The sequence below is a fragment of the Watersipora subatra genome, chromosome 7 (genome assembly GCF_963576615.1).
Source record: "Watersipora subatra chromosome 7, tzWatSuba1.1, whole genome shotgun sequence".
In the NCBI taxonomy this organism is placed as follows: Eukaryota; Metazoa; Bryozoa; class Gymnolaemata; order Cheilostomatida; family Watersiporidae; genus Watersipora; species Watersipora subatra.
The window spans coordinates 35,691,084-35,715,487 of NC_088714.1; the positions used below are offsets into that span (position 1 = coordinate 35,691,084).

General features: G+C 37.0%; 1 protein-coding gene across 1 annotated transcript in view; it reads left to right on the top strand.

The window, feature by feature from the left end:
* The first annotated feature begins 241 nt into the window (after positions 1 to 241).
* Positions 242 to 24,404, top strand: part of LOC137400717 (protein eyes shut homolog) — a 33,206-nt gene continuing 9,043 nt past the window's right edge. Inside the window, exons 1-15 of the mRNA XM_068087051.1 lie at positions 242 to 278; positions 892 to 1,126; positions 2,537 to 2,688; positions 3,187 to 4,052; positions 5,740 to 5,933; positions 6,511 to 6,692; positions 7,271 to 7,448; positions 11,395 to 11,550; positions 12,397 to 12,617; positions 20,088 to 20,253; positions 21,143 to 21,263; positions 21,634 to 21,747; positions 21,892 to 22,003; positions 22,168 to 22,397; positions 23,877 to 23,971. Of these exons, the coding sequence (XP_067943152.1) occupies positions 242 to 278; positions 892 to 1,126; positions 2,537 to 2,688; positions 3,187 to 4,052; positions 5,740 to 5,933; positions 6,511 to 6,692; positions 7,271 to 7,448; positions 11,395 to 11,550; positions 12,397 to 12,617; positions 20,088 to 20,253; positions 21,143 to 21,263; positions 21,634 to 21,747; positions 21,892 to 22,003; positions 22,168 to 22,397; positions 23,877 to 23,971 (3,059 nt within the window). The remainder of the gene's footprint in view (positions 279 to 891; positions 1,127 to 2,536; positions 2,689 to 3,186; positions 4,053 to 5,739; positions 5,934 to 6,510; positions 6,693 to 7,270; positions 7,449 to 11,394; positions 11,551 to 12,396; positions 12,618 to 20,087; positions 20,254 to 21,142; positions 21,264 to 21,633; positions 21,748 to 21,891; positions 22,004 to 22,167; positions 22,398 to 23,876; positions 23,972 to 24,404) is intronic.

The following is a 24,404-nucleotide window of genomic DNA, read 5'->3' on the forward strand; positions in this document are numbered from 1 at the left end:
TAACTAGCGCTAAGATAATACTGTGCCATAGAAACACCTATATAGAGAAAAATTCAATGCAGAGAAAATTATTGCAACTGATTTTATTATAATTATTTTCAAATAATTATGTAATAATTATAAAATTATTTATATAATTATATATAGTTATATAACTAATGTAATTATATAAATAAATAATGCGTGTATATAAAATATGGCTATGCATAAATACCACATAGAGAGAGTTTACATAGGCATAATGGTTTGCCACAACTTGACAGCTTATCTGTCTAGCTGTAGGTCTGTTTGTTGATGCAATAAGAAATAAAAAAGAAAAAGGAAGAGGTGAACTCTATAGTTAGTGGCTGTACCATATGTGTACATGTATGTATACCGTTGCAGTGTTTCAGCCAAATGATTCATAATCTTTGTTAGATTTGCTTATTTAGGTTAAAGACGAGCATCGTGCCTTACCTGTCTGCCAGATGTTGCTCCATTTATTTGGCTAATTATAAAATTGAAAGGTTTGTTAAAATAAAAGCATTTTTCAAAGTAATTAATTACTGTATAGAGTATGTAATCCTCTGTCCTTGTTCTCTCAAAAGGGTTTGCTGTAAAAAAATAAGTTACTCAAAAAACCACGGCCTTGAAAACAACAAAATAAAACTAATTGTACTCTAGCAGCAAGCGGATATCTTTAGTTATGAAAAAAAAACTGTCTTATGTTTTGCGCTAGATTTGAAAGAAAACCATTTTTTATACATAATAAACAGATATTAACAAATTTTGATCAGAAAGGTTTGTAGGTAAATATGTAAAAACATACTTAAGTTGGCAGCAATCCTTCAAAGCTTATTCTAAGCGCTATATATATTATCTGATCGTGATGCAGTTTATAATGGCTTTTAGGCTATTATGGCGAGAAATGTGAGAGGTACCAATGCTCTCCCAACCCGTGTCTTAATGGGGTCTGTTTGACAAAGACTCCTTATACCGGAGATCCTCAGTGTAATTGCCGGACAGGATTTGTGGGCAAATACTGTGACATGTGCGCACCCGGATACTGTTTTAATGGAGGCACTTGTACCGCAGGAAGATTTCAGGAGAGATTTTGCTCTTGTCCTCCAGGAGTTTCTGGTGATAGGTGAGTTTAATGAATTAGTATATGAATAGACAAATGATAGCATGACATTAAGCTAAGTTCAGTCATTGGTCAAGTGAGTGAATAAGGAACTGAGTTAATGCCTGAATGAGTAAACAAATAAATGGACAAATTAATAACAAATTAATAAAGAACTTACCAGATGAAAAAGTGAATCGATGAATAAAGGACAAAGAAAAGAACAATAAAATGAATAAATGAATAGTTGATGAATAAAAGAGTGAAAATGTAAATATAAATACACATATATAACATATAAATACACATGTATAACATATAAATACACACGTATAACATATAAATACACATATATAACATATACATACACATGTATAACATATAAATACACATGTATAACATATAAATACACATATATAACATAAAATACACATGTATAACATATAAATACACATATATACCATATAAATACACACGTATAACATATAAATACACATATATAACATATAAATACACATATATAACACATGTATAACATATAAATACACATGTATAACATATAAATACACATATATAACATATAAATACACACGTATAACATATAAATACACATGTATAGCATATAAATATACATTTATAACATATAAATACACATAAATAACATATAAATACACATATATAACACATGTATAACATATAAATACACATGTATAACATATAAATACACATATATAACATATAAATACACATGTATAACATATAAATACACATGCATAGCATATAAATACACATACATGTATATAACATATAAATACACATGTATAAAATGTAAATACACATATATAACATATAAATACACATGTATAACATATAAATACACATATATAACATATAAATACACATGTATAACATGTAAATACACATATATAACATATAAATACACATGTATAACATGTAAATACACATATATAACATATAAATACACATATATAACATATAAATACTCATGTATAGCATATAAATACACATACATGTATATAGCATATAAATACACATGTATAAAATGTAAATACACATATACAACATATAAATACACATGTATAACATGTAAATACACATATATAACATATAAATACACATATATAACATATAAATACTCATGTATAGCATATAAATACACATACATGTATATAGCATATAAATACACATGTATAACATGTAAATACACATATATAACATATAAATACGCAAGCAAATGAATGAATGCATGGATAAATGAACAAAATTATGAATGCAAAACAAATGTATGAAACCACCAATCAATTTATCAATCAGAAGTTTGATATCACATGATCACACTAACCATGCTACCTAGGAGAAATAGACAACGCTACATCCGCTACATCTATAAGTAAAGACTGTTTTCTATTTTAGGTGTGAAAATAACTACATAAAATGTGGTTCACTAGTTTGCAAGAATGGAGCCAGTTGCAACAACGCATCAAGAACATGTGTCTGTCGCCCAGGCTATTTTGGTTCTACTTGCGATGATGAGCACTGTGATACCAAGTTTAAGAAATGCAATGGTGAGATAACTTCCTTAAGAATTCATATGCCAAATTAGCCAGCTACGTAAATTTTGAAGAGTCTTAGCAGATTTGCTAAGCAATAGGAAAGCAAAAACCTGAAGAGTTACTTGTCCACTTTGACTATTAGCAGCTCATAAAGGAGTAATTTGATGTGGTGTTAGCTGGCGTTAGCATGTGTTAGCAGGCGCTAGCATATGACAACCCCAAAACACTCGGTAAATATGAAACAAGAAGAACCTGATTTACAACACAGTTAAGAAGCTTGCTAAAACATCCATCCAGCAAATGTTTGACCAGTGCATTGAATAGGGAGCTAATATTCTTGAAAGCTTTAATGGGGCAAACTTCTTGCTTTTGAAAATTTAATTTCACTTGTTTTTAAGAACCATCTACAACATCATTGTTAGCAGATGATCAAACATATTAAACGTACATGTACCTACACAAGCCCTCTAGCAAAGCCGGTGAATCGAAATTTGTGACAACTCTTTGCAGGTGGTGCTTGCAGCCCGAGTAGTGGTACACCTGGCTACACTTGCTCTAACTGCCCAACTGGCTGGTCTGGAGCATTCTGCGATATTAGCCCATGTTCTCTAGCACCTTGTTCAAATGGAGGACTTTGCATTACAGCTACTAATACCTCCCTAGGCTACTATTGCTCTTGTTTACCTGGATATACTGATCAAACGTGCAATGAGTCGATTTGTGACTCGCACAACTGCAACGGGGGCCAGTGTAAGGTAGATGATAGAGGAAACCCAAAGTGTTATAACTGCTCTTCAGGGTGGAAGGGCTCAAACTGCCAGACCAAAATTTGTCCGGACGGCTATTGCGGAACCAATGGGCAGTGCAATCCTAAGCATGATCTACCGAGCTGCATTTGTTCAGCAGGTTACACCGGGACCCTCTGTGATGATACTATATGCAAACCCAGTAGCTGCCTCAACAAAGGCATATGCACAGTGGTAAATGAATCAGCTTATTGCGCGTGCATCGGTGGTTACCATGGCGATAAGTGCGAACTTGACCCGTGTAGTGGTTACAAATGTGCAAATGGCGGACAATGCAAACTTGTTGCGGACAATGCCACTGTTGTTGCGGAGTGCAGCTGTTCAGCAGCTTACACCGGTGAACATTGTCAAACTCGAGTCTGTGAGCCATTGACTTGTGCCATCAACGGAACTTGCATACCTATTGGTGGAGGGCAGCATAGATGTAACTGTGAGCCAGGCTTTGGAGGAAACAGGTGTGAGGAAAACTTGTGTGCGAGTGGCCCATGTTTTCATGGAGGACAGTGTCAACCTAGCAGCAAAGGGTTTAGTTGTTTATGCCAGGAAGGATTCACTGGAAATCTGTGTGAAGTAAGAAGCATACCGATATAGACTAGCATTTCATGTCTCTCTGCTATATACAGTAGTTGCCATGTCTTTCTCTGCTATATACAGTAGTTGTTATGTCTCTCTACTATAAACAGTAGTTGCCATGTCTCTCTACTATATACAGTAGTTGTTATGTCTCTCTACTATATACAGTAGTTGTCATGTCTCTCTACTATAAACAGTAGTTGTCATGTCTCTCTGCTATATATGTACAGTAGTTGTCATGTCTCTCCACTATATACAGTAGTTGTTGTGTCTCTCTACTATATACAATAGTTGTCTCTCTACTATATACAGTAGTTGTCATGTCTCTCTACTTTCTACAGTAGTGGTCTTGTCTCTACTATACACAATATTTGTCATTTCTCTACTATATACAATAGTTTTCATGCAATATCTATTTTCAGCCATTGCAACACAAAAAATGCCATGCTAGATGTTTTCGTTGAGATGCCTAAATCAACTTCATTGAAAATTATGTCATAGCTTGATCCTAACTTTGAAACTGGTGCATCTTTGAGGATGTAGGTTTCATTGAGCAGGTTGTCACAAAACTATAGATAAATCAGAACTTCTAGCGATGTCATGACATCATCTGAACATTTAGGTTTTGTAGAAGGTAACAAACCATCTGGCAAACAGAATCGAAATGTTTACTTTAGTTTACTCAAATCTCAATGCATAGTTTGGAAGTTTCTAACAAATCTTGCTGCTCAGTAAGATTAAAATTCAAGAGTCTTATTGACAAGTACCTGCTTTTCTAACCCTTACGGACAGAAAAAAAACATTTATGTGATGATTTTGGCTGTTCAAACTTATTTTAGACATATCATTTATGATTTCGCAAAACTTTGTTGTTAGCTATGGCCGTGGAATCTAAATTCAAATAGTTTTACTTATAAAATATTTTTCAACATTTTTATTTCCATTACAGATAATGTTTCACATTTGCATTGATAAAATGTAATGTTAAAGATTTATCATCTATAAAATATATTACTGAATGTTTGCATTAGTAAAATATATTGTTCAATGATCGTTATCACTTGATGTTTGTATCCGTGACAGTTATCGCTTAGTGTCTGTATGTATGACAGTTATCACTTAGTGTTTGTATGTATGACAGTTATCGCTTAGTGTCTGTATGTATGACAGTTATCGCTTAGTGTCTGTATGTATGACAGTTATCACTTAGTGTTTGTATGTATGACAGTTATCGCTTAGTGTCTGTATGTATGACAGTTATCACTTAGTGTTTGTATCTATGACAGATATTATTTAATGATTGCATCTATGAAATTTGATGTAAAATTAATGTTTACAGCTGTAAGTTTTTGTGCGCAAAAACAGCGATTTTGTAGCTTATTCACTTAGTTTGGAATATCGCTGAAAACTACCAAATTTAATAATAATTACAGTTTTAATAAAGCAGTAATTGTGTAACCTTAAAACAGTTCGTAGGCAGCTGATTAAATAGCGAACATTCAAATATCGAATTCACAACTATGTATTATAGTCCAAAAATATGATATATAAATCACAATAAATTGGTATGCCATATATTAGTAGATATACCCTGTAAGTTGTCATAACATTTTAAATCCTCAAAATTACATTGTTCCGTGTGTTCATGTATTAGAATGTGTTCCTGAGAATGCTGTTTTTGCAGATGGACATGTGTGGCGGCTGCCTTCATAATGGTTCATGCGAGTTCTCAAAGAGTGGGAATTATTCTTGTGAATGCTTGGTGGGCTTCTCAGGCTCTCATTGTGAACATGATGTCTGCAATGGCGCACAGTCTTGTTACAACGGAGCTACATGCATCCGAGGCAACTCTACATTTGACTGTTTATGTCCCCCTGGGTACGCAGCTCGAGTCGAGCTTCTTTACATTTATTCATTTTCTCTATAGTTTCTAAGATCCAAAGTTTAGAGACTTAACCTTCAAGTACAAACATTGATGAAAGGATTAGAGTACTGCAGCTATTATTTGATTAGCTAATTGTTGCTTTGTTGTTCTTGTATGATTCTTGTATAGCGTAACTTTGAACAAATTCTTGGATTAAAATATATATTTATATCCGTTTTTTCTATTCTTGTAAATATGGTCCATTTAAACTATGATTAGGGAAATTGTCGGCTTATTCATTGACTTGAACAAAAAAATTAAAGAATATGATTGCTGTATAAGAAGTTTTTTTGCTCCTGTTCAATGGTAATTAGAAGGCAGGAAAAACACCATTTAATTGAGCATCGCTTAGCTAATTTTTAACAATATTATTATATTATTGTACTACGCTAATCACATTTATTACTAAGTGTTCTTAAAGCAGTTGGGGAAATAGAACTGTCTGATACATTAATTCACTAGCACCAAGTACCTCTTACTAACACTTTTATTATTCTTGTGATCAACTTTTATTCTTGACAACCTATGTAGGTACTCCGGGGCTTTCTGCAGCTCCCAAGTATGTGAATTAACTCCTTGTCTCAACAATGGCACTTGCAAAGAAGACTTGGATGCTGTAGAATTCTACAAATGTTCCTGTGTTGATAACTTTTATGGAGACAGATGCGAGCTAGATCCTTGTTCACATGCTAAGTGCCTAAATGGAGGGTCCTGTCAGCGCCAAGCTAATAAAAGGTTTGTTGAGATTAAAATAGAAGTAAAAATTTGATAAAACTGGAAGACCCAGGTTGATTCTCTACAAATCCTTTTGGCTCATTATTAATTACTTTGTTACTGATTTATCACTTTCTCATTTTTGTTTTAATTCAACAAAAGATCTGAAACATTTTTATTATTTTCCCACTGAAATTTGAAGAAAAAAAACTTCGTTTTTTCCATATATGAGATAAAAGGTTGACTTATAGTTGTGCTGCTGCTCATACCATACAGCTCAAGCTATAAAAAGCTCATTTCATGATAATATTACCTGATCACCATGCCCATCCTTCAGCTATGGTAGATGATAGCAAGTTACAGGTACCTATTCTGTTCTGTGAACTAAAACCTATTTGTTTCCTGTTTATTATGGCCTGAAGTCTATATGTATTTATCTGTTTGTCATCATCTGTATCGCTATAACCTCCCACTTTCCCGTTATTTACTTACAACATTTGTTTTCTCATGTAAAATATCTTATGTAAGTTTGGTAGAAAAAAAGGCATCACTGTACACATTGGTACATCATTTTTAGTTATGAGTGCCATTGCAAAGATGGCTTCTCCGGAGACTTTTGTCAAACAGACCACTGCGATCTCAGTCCCTGTATCTACGGAACGTGTGTTCCTTTGCCTTCTGGCTCTCGGTGTGAATGCCTTGTCTGGTCTTCGGGAACTCGCTGCGAATTTGATCCCTGCAACCCCAACCCATGTGTAAGGGGTTCATGTCACCGTCTAAGAGGAGGCAACTCCACATGCGCTTGTCCAGTGGGTAAGCATAACTTTATAAGTTAATCAGCATTGAACAGATTATAGCTATAGTGAAGCTTTTTTTCAAAAGCTAGATAGATGCTTGTTTCCCTTTTTAGTAACTTTTATAACAGTTTATTGATTAGGTCATGTCACAAACACCCATTTCATTGCCAAGTATATAATATAAATCAGGAGTTGCCTTCCATTAGCAACCAACATTACGAAAAGAAAAGGCGACTCCCTGCAACCCTGACCCCATGTGTTAGGGTTGCATATTCATAGTATGCTGAACTTGGCTGAATGACCATTTAAAGTTTTAAACTAATATTTTAAAAATTTATTAGCATTCGATAAGCTGGTTGCAACTCTCTTTACTATCTCAACAAGCAGGACTTACAGACGAGATTTACAGACTTACAGACGAGATTTACAGACTTACAGATGAGATTTACAGACTTACAGACGAGATTTACAGACTTACAGACGAGATTTACAGACTTACAGACAAGATTTACAAACTTACAGACGAGATTTACAGACTTACAGACGAGATTTACAGACTTACAGACGAGATTTACAGACTAAGGTAACTTTCAAAAATGTTGTAAATTTTTTAACCAGGTTATACCGGAACCCTGTGTGAGGTGAACATAGATGATTGCAAAAATCACTGCCAGAATGGTGCTAACTGCACAGACCTGGTAGCTGACTATACATGTAGCTGTGCTTTCGGGTGGAAAGGAAGGAACTGCGAGACAAGCTACTGCTCCTCCAACCCATGTAAAAATGGAGCCAGCTGTTCTCAGGCTAATACTCCTCTAGGCTATCAGTGTCTATGTCTTTCTGGCTACCATGGACACAACTGCGAACTCAATTCATGCTATCCTAATCCATGTGCTCACGGGAGTTGCGAGTAAGTGCACTTAACTACGCTGTAGGTACTACAACTACACTGTCGACTCACTTATAATCTAGACGCAAACAATGGTATGAAAGATTGAAGTTGTTTCATGTTGGTCAATATACACATAGCTTAAACACTTGTCTGCCTGAAAAATAGATATAAGGCATATCTTTGTATGAGCTTATATCTATGTGTGGAGACAACTTTCCGTAACAACCTATTCGCTTTTATTGACTTTTCTACCAACATGGAGCGCAGTAGAAAAGGCGTGAGTCAGTGAGGGATTGTTTTGATCAGATTAAATGGGATGCCACGGCTTTTAAAGAAGCGCCCTACCATGACAGAAATTTTTTTTTAATTATAGTGTTGAGCTCTATACGCAATAGTTCATTAAAAATGTTATCTCAATAACAATGTCTTAATCCTTAATCTTAATCCTTGGGCTAAAATAAAATCTCACTTAAATGTAAGTTGGTCTTTAAGTTCGTATGTAAGAAAACAACTTGGTATATGTGTAAAAGTCGGAACTTGTAGAAAGTGACTAACCGAGCATAGGTTTCGGTTATTTCGCAGGAAAGGCAGAGGTATTATTCAGTATAGCATGATATACATGTAATGTTATATTACATTGTACTATATTCTGCTCAACAGTTGACATACAGTGTTCCATTATTTTATAAGAAAACTGTAGCATAGCATGAAACGTTTTTCTTTCATGAACTTCTTTGTACAATATACATGTATACTGTGATATGATGTAAGATACAGTGACCATAACATAATAACACATTTGTGAAACATATGGTATTAGAAATATCATGCAGAGCAATAAATTTAAATACCGTAAAACCTCTAATTGAGTGTCACCTCTATATGAACGCCACCTCCAATTGATCGCCACCCTGAGAGAAGGGTTGGGTTAAAAAATAGACCGCCACTCTCCAATTAAACGCCACCTCCATTTGACCGCCACGTTGACATTATTTGATCTTTATGAGCTCACAATATTAACTGATCAGGAGAAAAGTGTCCACAAAATCATATTAATAATAAATCGTTTCTATCAATAACAATTAATGACCTTGTTGTCCAATTCCAAAGCTTTTTATCTTTTTAATTGAAACTTAGAAAGCAACACCATAGAAATAATCAATAATGGTCTCAGGCTAGTGGTAGTTCTCTGTTTGATGCGGTCTTTCTACTTCGAAGTAGCCTACATATAAAAATGCCAACAATGGTAGATTAACTTTCAAAGCAGCCCTATAGAAATAATTACTGTCTCAGGCTAATAGTAGCTCCTTGTTTACGGGGTCCTAATACTTCGAAGGACATGAATATAGAAACTAGTTTGAAAGCTTTGGACCAAGGGTTACGTTAGCGCGCAAACATTTACGCGTTGCATTGGTGCTAAATTCAGCGCTCTGTTTAAAGTTTTGCTCCGTTAAAAAGATTGTTTGGACGCTAATATTGAATAGTTCAGCAGTGCAGAAGATGAGTTGAAACTAAAAGATATTGTGGAAGGTGGACAACTAGATGATGTTTGTTCCAAACGATCGAAATATTTTTGTTTTAAAAACTTAATTTTTATTTTTTTAATAATGTAATGAATTTGCTAAGCTAAGCTATTTTTAATGGCCATTTGCATCAAGCTATTTTGGGATTAGCATAGTAATACGCAAGCCAGCTTTGTGAAAAGCCAATGGACTATCACATAGCTCCAGATATAAGGAGCCATAAGCCAGTGTTCTATAGGAGGGGTAAGAATATGCAACAAGAGAAGATACCCTAGTGAGGAAGAACAAGAGCACAGAGCAAGTGTTACAGACTACGAATGGCAGAACTAAGGACTGAGAATTACGTTCTTAATCTTCATTAAAAACAGCGTGGTAACATCAACCTACCTTTATGCAGCTTTGTGTATACATACATATCTTAAACATTCTTACATTTACAAATGTGGCCTAACTGTTTGAGTATTTATTAGTTGTAGACTCATTTCAGCATTACCCTTGATTGTATTGAATTATATCTAATTGTTCCGTCTTTTCATGCGTATAGAACTTGTGTAATAAAGAACCATACTCATTCACCAGTCACCTTGCTTGCCACAACTACAGTTGTGCATGAGGGCTATTACTCATTTGGTATAAGACAATTTGTATGCGGAAGCCACTTGCAAGTGGCTAGTCAGCACTGACATCCACGGCAATAATATAAGTATGGTTTGTTTATGTCAGTTGCTCATGAATATATATTGGTATCATTTGATAGATTATTGTTGTATAACTTATAAATATGCAGATTTATAGCATGTTATTTAATAGCATCCTTGCGGCTATCTTAACACGGCTTACAATGAATCGATGCTCATAACTCCACTTCTATTGCACATAAAAAGCTAGTTTTAGCTGCAAACTGTAGCAAATATATCGGTGAGTGCAATGAGCTTTTATTCAACAATGTCAAATATAGATATAAAATAAATTGTCTTCAAATTTAGAATGAGACTAAATTAGATAAATGCAACAAATTGCAAAGAAGGACACAGGCTATAATATTATCGCTGGTGAATTGCAAGCAATAGACATCAACTGGTAGAGATATTTCTCAGTTTCTCGATGCACATTTATTAAGATATCTTTGCCAAGTTAGAGGTAATTTAGATGTATTGCATTCAAAACGTTTAATATCGGTCCACCGGCAAAAGAGGGCAAAATATAGGCGACATCCGCCTGGCCTGTAATAGGGCTAATTTTATCTTTGGAAAATTCTGACGAGCCATTTGAAAATAGACCGCCAGCGTCTATTTGAGCGCTGGCTCCAATTGACCCTAGAGGAAAGGTGGAAAAATAGAGTGACATGGCATTCAATTAGAGGTTTTACGGTAGAATCATACCATATAGTTTCATAGTGTATATATTATACTATGAATAATGTACAATGCAATGCAGACAAATACCATTTTCATTACTTCTCTGTAAAAGTATCATCTTTACTCACCAGGAAGCTTCCAGATGGAAAGTTCCGGTGTAACTGCCAGCCCGGTTATACAAATACCCTTTGTGACAGAGACATTAATGACTGCGACTCCATGCCCTGTCATAATAATGGCACCTGTACTGACATGCCAAATGATTATGACTGCCGATGTCAACCAGGGTGAGCCACCTATTCACTTGTAATGCACCACCTGGCTCAGGTTAAGGATTTCCATAGTGCATATTCCGGTCAAAAACTGTCTGGCGCAGACTTTTTGGGCTTTTTGTCTGGCTTTTGGCTTTTCTGGAACTTTTGGTGACGGACTTTTTAGCGCTGCTACTTTTACGCCGAAGAAACTATCTATGTTTATATACAGTATATAAATAACATAATGATAATAACAAGAAAATGCAAAAAAACATTATTTTATTCATGAAATTTCACATATACTACCTTTTTTGTATGATAACAAATGAGCTAAAATTTATCAATTAAATTTAATTCAAAGTTATGCGCTAACCCTTGGAAGGATTCTAAAGGTTGCCTTACATATTGTACTGCAATCGGAAGCTATTTGCCTTATTCTCTCCTCAGCGAGTAAACATTTCTTTATTTGGTGCTGCGGAAGCGTCTAGCTAGTGGCGGCTCATAAGCCGCATCTCTTGTTCTTTGCTCGCACTGGATTCCTTTGATAAATTGCCTGATGATTAGATGATGCATAAATAGTTCAAAATACAATGCAAATTCGCCTGTGAGTTACCTCTGCATGATCATTCGTTTTATTTTTTTAATTTCAAACTACTGATGGCATGAACTACATCTGTCTGAATTTAACCGCGACGAAAAATAGATAGACTCTGAACTTGTAGCCCGCATCAAAAAGTTTGCGCAAGAAACCGTGACCCGAAAAAGTCCTGAAAGTCTGAAAATTCAGTGTTCGACATAAGTTATCGATCCATTAGTTAGCCACTGAGCCACTCTTCGGGCTCCTACTGAGCTACTCATCATGATAAACTGATATTGCAGATACTCAGGGAAGATTTGCAATGAAAGTGTATGTGACAGCTCTCCATGTATGAACGGTGGCTTGTGCTCAACTAGTGGCTCAGGAGGATTTATCTGCACCTGTCTTGACGGCTTTAGTGGCCACTTGTGTGACGTAGATGCCTGCCAACCTAGCCTGTGCCTCAACAATGGTAGCTGCATTAGAGAACCTTCTGGTGCCTTCTCTTGTCTATGTAAAGCAGGTAATATACTGGCTTTCAACTGTGCACTAACGTTCACCGCAATAATCTCAATGCTTTGCATAAAGATAGTGTCTCTTACCAATCCTAACCTATATTTCTCAAAGTTTGTAGTCTGTCTGTCTGTCCTTTGGTAAGTCTAGCTATAGCTATTAAAATTTTGGAATTAGAATATCACATTATGCTGGAATTTAACTCACAAATATTGCGGCCGGTTTTGCAATCCGGTGCACTAACCACTAGAGCACTAACCACTAGAGCACTAACCACTAGAGCACTAACCACTAAAGTACTAACCACTAGAGCACTAACCACTAGAGCACTAACCACTAGAGCACTAACCACTAGAGCACTAACCACTAGAGCACTAACCACTAGAGCACTAACCACTAAAGTACTAACCACTAGAGCACTAACCACTAGAGCACTAACCACTAGAGCACTAACCACTAAAGTACTAACCACTAGAGCACTAACCACTAGAGCACTAACCACTAGAGCACTAACCACTACAGTACTAACCACTAAAGCACTAACCACTAGAGCACTAACCATTAGAGCACTAACCACTAGAGCACTAACCACTAGAGCACTAACCACTAGAGCACTAACCACTAGAGCACTAACCACTAGAGCACTAACCACTAGAGCACTAACCACTAGAGCACTAACCACTAGAGCACTTACCACTAGAGCACTAACCACTAGAGCAAGTAAGCTTTTGCAATTACACTCATTGTTGCTCGATATGTATACATCTTTTTTTGTTTTCACACCCAAATGACGTATTAATTGAAACTCTATGAACTCTTTTAGCTTTATGAAACTCGATGCCTTTTTGTCGTCGTTGTACTAGGGCTAATTTGTTTTCAGCAAAAACGATATCAACAATAGATTCTCCCAAAATTAAAATTTGGCAATTGTTGTACTAACTACAGACGCTCTCCAACTTACGAACGAGTTATGCTCTGAACGATCGTTCGTAAGGTGAATTTGTTCGTAAGTTGCTTCAGTGCTATATTTCGTATTATGTATTATGTTTAAGGCCTATATAAGTATATTGAAAGTTTATATAAGTATGTTTAAGGCTTGTATAAGTAACCTGTATTGGTTTGTACTGAAAAACATTTAATAAAATGGAGAGAATACTGTGGTGGACGCCAGGCCATGACAATGCATTTCTTATTTTTTGTATGTGTTGTCCTTTTTATTATATCGTTGTTTTAATCGTTATGCTATCACTTATCGTTGTTGTCTTATTCTATTGTATGTGTTGTCCTTTTATTATATCGTTGTTTCACTGGTTATGCTATCACTTATCGTCACTTAAATTGTTGTCATACCAACGCACTAGCGGTCCTATTGATTCACCTTGTTAGCCGGTGTTCTTATCGCTTGCCGGAACGGTTGATATTATTGTATATAAAGGAGCGCGCTCACTTGGTTGAGCAGAGCAGATAGCTGTACGCTCCTCGGCTAGTGAAATTTCTTTCACTAATAAAAAGCTGAATGAAACTACACGCACTCTCTTCTCTTTATTTATTAGCCTAGATTGTGCCAAGTAAAAGCAGGTAAAGTCCTTTACAATACGTACAGTAAAAATAAAAAAAGTTCTTTGCGCACTGAAGATACGTTCACGTACTTATGCGCTGTAACAAACTGGGCAGAGGAAGGCGGATGCTGGGTGGTGCTTCCGAGTAGTGCCTCTTTCTGCCGCTAACACGTCGGTAATACCGTAGCTAATAGCGTCGATATTAGCGGCAGACATACACGTAGACATGTTTGTATGTACCGTTGTTCGTAACTCAAATGTTCGTAAGTAGGGAAGGTTCTGTACAAACGAAATAGCTATTTTTATTTGATTTTCTCAGTTTGTAGTAGTTGTATCATTACCAAATCATCTGTTTTGTAGTTTACATACTTGCTGTTTATTTCACATCTATATTTATTTGCTCTCCTAATTTATTTCAGTTGCTTTGAAGACTTTTCCCCTAGCTACATTACGTTTCCTTAATTCTGATAAAAGCGTATTAATTTATAGGTATTTCCATGCTCAATGGCGTGTTAATTTAAACTCTATTATGAATTCTATTAACTCTATAAAACGTGATGATTTTTTCGTTTTTGCCGTGCTATTTCTAAATTGTTTTCCGGAAAATGGTATCAAGAATAATTCTTCTCGAAATTAAAATTTGGTGATTATATCTCAGTTCATCGTCACCCGTTATGATAACAAAGGTTCATCGTCACCCGTTATGATAACAAAGGTTCATCGTCACCCGTTATGATAACAAAGGTTCATCGTCACCCGTTATGATAACAAAGGTTCATCGTCACCCGTTATGATAACAAAGGTTCATCGTCACCCGTTATGACAACAAAGGTTCATCTTCACCCGTTATGATAACAAAGGTTCATCGTCACCCGTTATGATAACAAAGGTTCATCGTCACCCGTTATGATAACAAAGGTTCATCGTCACCCGTTATGATAACAAAGGTTCATCGTCACCCGTTATGATAACAAAGGTTCATCGTCACCCGTTATGACAACAAAGGTTCATCTTCACCCGTTATGATAACAAAGGTTCATCGTCACCCGTTATGATAACAAAGGTTCATCGTCACCCGTTATGATAACAACGGTTCATCGTCACCCGTTATGATAACAAAGGTTTGCAAACATAAGTGATAAAACGTTTAGTTAAAAGTTTACCAAAATTCGAAAACTTCTTTAAAGTAGTTCAGCGTTTCTGCATTTATTCAGTGTTTATCTGGTGTGTTGTATGCGTGCTGTATAAAGATTAATAATGTGTTGTTATACGGTTAGATATGTACAGTGAAGCGTTTATCTGGTGTGTTGTATGCGTGCTGTATAAAGATTAATAATGTGTTGTTATATGGTTAGATATGTACAGTGAAGCGTTTATCTGGTGTGTTGTATGCGTGCTGTATAAAGATTAATAATGTGTTGTTATACGGTTAGATATGTACAATAAAGAGTTTATCTGGTGTGTTGTATGCGTGCTGTATAAAGATTAATAATGTGTTGTTATATGGTTAGATATGTACAATAAAGAGTTTATCTGGTGTGTTGTATGCGTGCTGTATAAAGATTAATAATGTGTTGTTATATGGTTAGATATGTACAATAAAGCGTCTAACCGTGGCAGCAGAGAAATTGACAAGCCTTTACTGTAGTAAAAACTAGTACGTTGGCAGACGGGTGCTCCGTAATAGATCGTCATGTGTAATAAATATGTTCACAATTATTCCGCTATACAGCAAGGTGTCTATGTGGTGCAATGTCGGTGCACGAAGTTGAATACATGCAATATATATTTATATTATATAATTCTTCAGTTCTATATGTGGTTTTGAACAGAAAATGGTCGCGGCTTTCAACTATAGCGAAAGAATCGGCATGTGTGGCCGTATCTTTATTATAGTAAAGATTGGAGCATACACTATGACTTGACTATTTTTCCGGTTTAGATTTTGTTTTGTACATAATAATTTTTTTGTTATTAAAAATGATATTTACTAATATTAATTATGTAGTTGCTTTGTTTCTATGCGCATGTACCTGAAATATTTACCATCAGGTTTACGGGCTTTCAAATGAATTAAATTAAATACAGCATATTTTATCAGATTTTTTTCCAATGTTTCTGATTTTATACAGTAATTTAACTTAGTGTGCCAATGATTGGCTGTATAACCTTTGTAAGAACGTTTCAGAATATTGATCGTTTATAGAGCTGCAAGAGTCATTCTATTGAAAGAACACAACAAAAGGATAAGTAGTTGTAGTCATCCTATTAGAGTGGTATCATACATTACTGTTTACTTACAGGGTACACAGGAAACAACTGCCAAGTCATCCTATTAGAGTGGTATCATACATTACTGTTTACTTACAGGGTTCACAGGAAACAACTGCCAAGTCATCCTATTAGAGTGGTATCATACATTACTGTTTACTTACAGGGTTCACAGGAAACAACTGCCAAGACATGCTATTAGAATGGTATCATACATTACTGTTTACTTACAGGGTACACAGGAAACAACTGCCAAGTCATCCTATTAGAATGGTATCGTACATTACTGTTTACTTACAGGGTTCACAGGAAACAACTGCCAAGTCATCCTATTAGAGTGGTATCATACATTACTGTTTACTTACAGGGTTCACAGGAAACAACTGCCAAGTCATCCTATTAGAGTGGTATCATACATTACTGTTTACTTACAGGGTTCACAGGAAACAACTGCCAAGTCATCCTATTAGAATGGTATCATACATTACTGTTTACTTACAGGGTACACAGGAAACAACTGCCAAGTCATCCTATTAGAATGGTATCGTACATTACTGTTTACTTACAGGGTACACATGAAACAACTGCCAAGTCATGCTATTAGAATGGTATCATACATTACTGTTTACTTACAGGGTTCACAGGAAACAACTGCCAAGTCATCCTATTAGAATGGTATCGTACATTACTGTTTACTTGCATGGTACACAGGAAACAACTGCCAAGTCATCCTATTAGAATGGTATCGTACATTACTGTTTACTTGCATGGTACACAGGAAACAACTGCCAAGTCATCCTATTAGAGTGGTATCATACATTACTGTTTACTTGCAGGGTACACAGGAAACAACTGCCAAGTCATCCTATTAGAATGGTATCATACATTACTGTTTACTTGCAGGGTTCACAGGAAACAACTGCCAAGTCATTCTATTAGAATGGTATCATACATTACTGTTTACTTGCAGGGTACACAGGAAACAACTGCCAAGTCATGCTATTAGAATGGTATCATACATTACTGTTTACTTACAGGGTACACAGGAAACAATTGCCAAGTCATCCTATTAGAATGGTATCATACATTACTGTTTACTTACAGGGTACACAGGAAACAACTGCCAAGTCATCCTATTAGAATGGTATCATACATTACTGTTTACTTGCAGGGTACACAGGAAACAACTGCCAAGTCATCCTATTAGAGTGGTATCATACATTACTGTTTACTTACAGGGTACACAGGAAACAACTGCCAAGTCATCCTATTAGAATGGTATCCTACATTACTGTTTACTTGCAGGGTTCACAGGAAACAACTGCCAAGTCATCCTATTAGAGTGGTATCATACATTACTGTTTACTTACAGGGTACACAGGAAACAACTGCCAAGTCATCCTATTAGAATGGTATCATACATTACTGTTTACTTGCAGGGTACACAGGAAACAACTGCCAAGTCATCCTATTAGAATGGTATCATACATTACTGTTTACTTGCAGGGTACACAGGAAACAACTGCCAAGTCATCCTATTAGAGTGGTATCATACATTACTGTTTACTTACAGGGTACACAGGAAACAACTGCCAAGTCATCCTATTAGAATGGTATCATACATTACTGTTTACTTGCAGGGTTCACAGGAAACAACTGCCAAGTCATTCTATTAGAATGGTATCATACATTACTGTTTACTTGCAGGGTACACAGGAAACAACTGCCAAGTCATGCTATTAGAATGGTATCATACATTACTGTTTACTTACAGGGTACACAGGAAACAATTGCCAAGTCATCCTATTAGAGTGGTATCATACATTACTGTTTACTTACAGGGTACACAGGAAACAACTGCCAAGTCATCCTATTAGAATGGTATCATACATTACTGTTTACTTGCAGGGTACACAGGAAACAACTGCCAAGTCATCCTATTAGAGTGGTATCATACATTACTGTTTACTTGCAGGGTACACAGGAAACAACTGCCAAGTCATCCTATTAGAATGGTATCATACATTACTGTTTACTTGCAGGGTACACAGGAAACAACTGCCAAGTCATCCTATTAGAATGGTATCATACATTACTGTTTACTTACAGGGTACACAGGAAACAACTGCCAAGTCATCCTATTAGAGTGGTATCGTACATTACTGTTTACTTGCAGGGTACACAGGAAACAACTGCCAAGTCATCCTATTAGAGTGGTATCATACATTACTGTTTACTTGCAGGGTACACAGGAAACAACTGCCAAGTCATCCTATTAGAGCGGTATCGTACATTACTGTTTACTTGCAGGGTACACAGGAAACAACTGCCAAGTCATCCTATTAGAGTGGTATCGTACATTACTGTTTACTTGCAGGGTACACAGGAAACAATTGCCAACAAAGCTTCTGCACTAACTCTACTTGTCTAAACTCAGGCATTTGTCAGGTTCACAAGAATGGCTATCGGTGTCTTTGTCTGCCAGGTTTTGGAGGGAATAATTGTGAAGTAAGTTTTTAAAAAATGAACATAATGATGGCGTGTTTTTATCTATTTTAGTGACTCTCTAAAGACTGCAATAAATACTTCTCTTTAACTCTATCTCCATTAATATTAGATTTTAAGTCAAGCCAATGAACTTACCTTTGCACACAACTGTGATCTTTGCAAAAGTTTTAGTTCTGTGAGCTACAAGTATAAATTACAATTCTTTGTCATTAACAGAATTTTTTAGTTTGCCTGCATTCCTATAGACATGTATTTCTGGCTGCTGGCATTGTTATGAAGTCAAATTGAAATATCCAAGTACAGAATAATCTTTAAATGCTTATTCACTTGTTGTATTTTTCATTTTATAAATAAATGCTTTTATTTCATATAGATTCAACAAATTGTGTATGCTGATATTTATTATGCGTTTTTCCGAATCACCTCATTGTACTTGAATTTGTGCCAAAATATCATTTTGCCTTTCACCTACTCCTACATGTAAGCTAGCACATGACTGCTATACCCCCTTGTAAACTAGCACTTGACTGCTACACCACCTTGTAAGCTAGCACATGACTGCTATACCCCCTTGTGAGCTAGCACATGACTGCTATACTCCCTTGTAAGCTAGTACATGACTGCTACAACCCCTTGTAAGCTAGCACATGACTGCTATACCTTCTTGTAAGCTAGCGCATGACTGCTATACCCTCTTGTAAGCTAGCACATGACTGCTATACCCCCTTGTAAGCTAGCACATGACTTCTATACCCCCTTGTAAGCTAGCACTTGACTGTTATACCCCGTTGTAAGCTAGCACATGACTGTTATACCTACATGCAAGCTGACACGCAACTGAAGCATGAAGCTCTACAAATATTTCGTGTAGTGGAACTCGGCTAGGATTTCTAGCCACCTAGCTACATGATTCGAGGGTTCCTTTTTCCTGCACAACCATTCAAAAAGCATGGTCTGTGTGAAGAAAGAACTGCCATCCATAAAGATAGGGCAGGAAATGCTTCAGGGGCTATACCGCAGCCAACAGCTTTCTTCAGCTAACACAGTAGTTCCTTTCTGTGGGTGCCAAAATCTTGCTGAAGATTGCAGTAGTTCTATTAGTCTCATCCTGCACTTGTGAGAGCACAGCTTTCTCTCCGCAGCTGCTGGCATCTGTGTTCAAGATATACGGCTGGCTAAGGTCAAGGTGAGCAAGCACAGGTGCCAAGGACAAATGCTCTTTCAGTTCCTCAAAGGCTGTCCGCTCCTTCTTGCCCAAGGTCCGTTTCTCACCTTTTTTCTTTCAACCGGTGCAGAGGCTGTGCTGTGGTAGCGAAGCTCAGGATATACTGCTGGTAGTAACCTGCCACACCAAGGAAGCCTTGCAGCTCGCTGAGCCACCGAAGTAGTTAGCCATTCTTGGATCACCCACGTTTTCTTTGGGTCAGTAGATACACCAGCGCTAACCACATGGCTTAAGTAACGCACCTGTGACTGGAGTAGCTCACACTTGGAGAGTTACAGCTTTATTCTAGCTCCTTTCAGTCGAACTTCCTTTCAGTCTAACTTCCTTTGGTTGCTGGTACAGTTTATCCAGCCAGTGCAGGTGAGGATCAAAGTCAGGAGTGATGCTGATGATCTTATCTAGGAAAAGCAAGAGCGACTTCCCATGCAAGCCCTGTAGTGCGCACTCCATTAGCCTTTAAAAGGTGGAGTAGGTGAGACCACAGGGCAGGATCTTCTTCTACAGGTTAGAGAGGGTAGCAAACGCTAACTGCTTCGGTGCATTGGTGCCCAAGGGTACTTGTCAGTAGCCACCGATCAGGTTCAGTGCATCGAAGCTTTCGCCGATCCGAGAAAAGGGGTAAGTCGTTTCGCGTCAACTACCGACGACTGTCGTCACCGGCAGTTGGCAGTAAGTGCAGAAGTGCCGCTTGCCATTCTTCTCTTTGACCAACACCATCAGGAAACTCTAAGCACCTCCAGTCGGCTCAATGAGCCTCTTGCTCAGCAGGTCCTGAACTTAATACTTTAACTCATGGAATCCGAGCATGAAGTTCCTCAGCGCCTCAGGAAGTTGAGCAGTGTCTCTTTTTCTGACCCTAGCCGATAGGGAAGCTGCTGACTTGGCCAGGTTCCCTCCTTCATTGAAATAGAATGCTCCACCTTGGAGGTTTGTCCCACACTTCCATAGCCGGGGCTAAACGTACTCTGGTAGGGTGTCAGCAATCGTGCCAGCCGCTTGGCCTGCCCCGGCTTTGTGCAGTTCCTTCAAGCTGCCGCAAACAGGTCTTCTAGGTAGGCTGGCACTCCAGGCTCAAGCATTTTTTCACCCGAAGGTACAACACTCAAGCCGAAGAGGGGTGGTTCATCATTCACCTGGTGGTCCTTCATTCCCGTGTACGTGTTAACCCTGACGCCGGTGTGGCAGTGTAGAAGTTGATTTGTAAGGTTTAGGCACTACATGACTACACTTGACTCGGTTTTGAGAATAACCTCAGAGGACAAAACTCATGGAGCAGGCTCCTGGATGGATGGATCAATCTACCAGAGAGTCGTAAGGCATGTCAGACCGGCCATTAAGACAGGCTTCCGACAATGTATCGGCTAGAGTCCTTCTGGCTGATCCCCGAGTGCACTCCTGACAACACAGTCTGGTTTGGCTCAATTCAGTTCAGAGTATGTCACCATGTCCATACTGTCCTCTAGGCATCTGAGTTCTATGTAGTTCTTTCAGAGCCTTATAACAATTTTGGAGAGCTATGGACAGAGTCTCTTTCACCGGCATCTCAGCCAGAATATCCAAAAACCGTGTTCACATTAGTTTGGGATTACTTTTTCTCCCTCCCTTCTCCATATACCCTTTCAACAAAGTGCTATAATGTACACATCAGCTGCCTTTACCTGTATGTCTATATGACCAATGTGAAAAAACACAACCCCATATTTGCACTAATTTTGTTCTAGCGGAACCTGTGCCAACCAAGCCCATGTGGAGCCTTTGGTACTTGCATAGGGCTAGAGAGAAACTATAGATGCGATTGTATTGATGGATACACTGGAGAGAACTGCACTACAGGTTGGCGCTTGATCGTTGAACTAATATTTTGAAGTGTTCCTCCTATCTGTTCATTGTTGTCATTATCTCAAGAGCAACAAGCAAAACTTACATCGCTAAAATTTAAATGGTTGTTGACAAAACGTTTTTTTTTAAAACTGATGCCATATTTTCATTGACTACAGATTTATGTGATCCAAAATCATACCCTTGTGGCAATGGAGGGTTATGCCAAAGAAAAGCGGGAGCATATGAGTGCCAATGCATAGGTGCCTATGGAGGACCTCAGTGCCAGATAAATCTATGCGAACAAGTAGTATGCATTATGAACAACACATCTCCCCGGCACTGTCAAATCAGCAATGGTGTGCCAATCTGTCACTGCTCTAAAGGATTCCGAGGTGACCGCTGCCAAGTAAGCATAATGTTATGAAATCATTTAACTTTAGCCTGAAGGCTAAAGGAGATCAGGAACTGACTAAGTACAGTATATGTGTTTTACCAAAATGGTTATTGGACAGACAATTTTATGTTATTTGGGTGATTTTTTATAAAGAATCTTTATATTCGACGATCGATATGTCCACATATCAGTCAGCAATATTGGCATGTTATTTGCAGCACATTATTACTGTATTATTTGCTTTCATAGTCCATTTCTGCAACTTTGCAGACTCAAGTAAAAAAGTATTACAAACAAAGCAGTGAACATTCAGTATCAGCAATATCTGAACACACTCTCCCAAAAAAGGCATAACTGAAGAGACAAATTTAAATTTGATTTTAACACAGACCAAAACAAAAAAAACATCTCTGCTTTATAAAGTTTGTCAAATTTTCTTGTAAAGTCTTCCTAAATTTTACCAATTTACTCATTGTGTTTTAAAAATGATTAAGACACAATGACCTGTTAGATTATTTGAAGCCACGAGGGACATATGCTATATCAAAAGGAAGCATCAAAAGTACTGCTGCATTAACTGTGGATAGTTGATTGACTTTGTGTACACAGGGCATGAATATAGGTCGTACAGACTGTGTATAGGTATGCAGATGACACTAAGCACATAAATCATGCAATTAGGCCATGCAGCATGTATATATTCAGATGACACTAGGTATATTAGATCATACATATAGGTCATTCAGTATGTATATATTCAGATAATATTAGGTATATACTGTAGATCACGCATATAGGCGCAGTTGCAGTACACATGCATTTTCAAGTTTTGAAGAATGCGCATTTGCAGTATACATGAATTGCTGGGTTTCAGGTATTGTGTCATGGAAATAAATGCACAAAATATCACAGTGGGTAATTAGCAGTAGGAACACAGTTGCAGTAGCAGTAAATGTCTAATTTGCATTAGAAACTGTAATGCACTGCACAATTACTGCATACTGCAATGGCGCAGTGCAGTTCTGAGGCATCCCAACCCTCGTGATTTCCATCTTTAATTCATATGGAGATACTGAGTAATATGTAATGTATAGGAGTTATTTGAAATACAAAATAAGTCATGTAATAAGGAACATATTCATAGGTGTAATGCACAATGCATGACATGTAATGCACAATGCATGATATGTAATGCACAATGTATGATATGTAATACATAATGCATGACATGTAATGCTCAATGCATGATTTGCAATACACAATGCATGATATGTAAGGCACAATGCATGACATGTAATGCACAATGCATGATATGTAAAGCACAATGTATGATATGTAACACATAATGCATGATATATAATACGTAATGTGTGATATGTAATGCCCAATGCATGATATGTAACGCTCAATGTATGATATTTAATCCAAAATTTACTACTTCCTGTAGTATCATGCTCATATTTAAAGAACAGCGCCACTGCCCTCTTTTAGTATGACGTGAATGAGTGCAAGCGCAGCAAGCCGTGTGTTAACGGAGGTACATGTGTGAACACAATAGGTTCCTTCTTCTGCGCATGTGCAGCTGGGTAAGTGCTAAGACTTACATGTATATCATATTGCTGAATTCCTTTGAAAGCAGCACTGGAACCAAAATCTAATAGAACGTCTGCTGCCTGCTTTGAATGATAAACAAAAGTTTCCAGTTTGCTAGATGATGACAGTGTCGCCTTGTTACACGTCTTGATATGGTTTTCTCACAACTTTCAAAAGCGAGCAGTATATTTAGTAACATTTTACAAGATGGGATTGGAATCATATAGGTCATACAGTATTATATAGGTCATACATATAGGTCATACAGTATTATATAGGTCATAAATATATGTCATACAGTATTATGTAGGTTGTTCAGGGTGTTCATAGGTCAAGTGTCTACAGGCTGTATAGTTGGTGTATAAGTCTTGCAAAATGTACAAATGTCATTTAATATGTATAAAGGTCTTGCAGTAAGTATATACA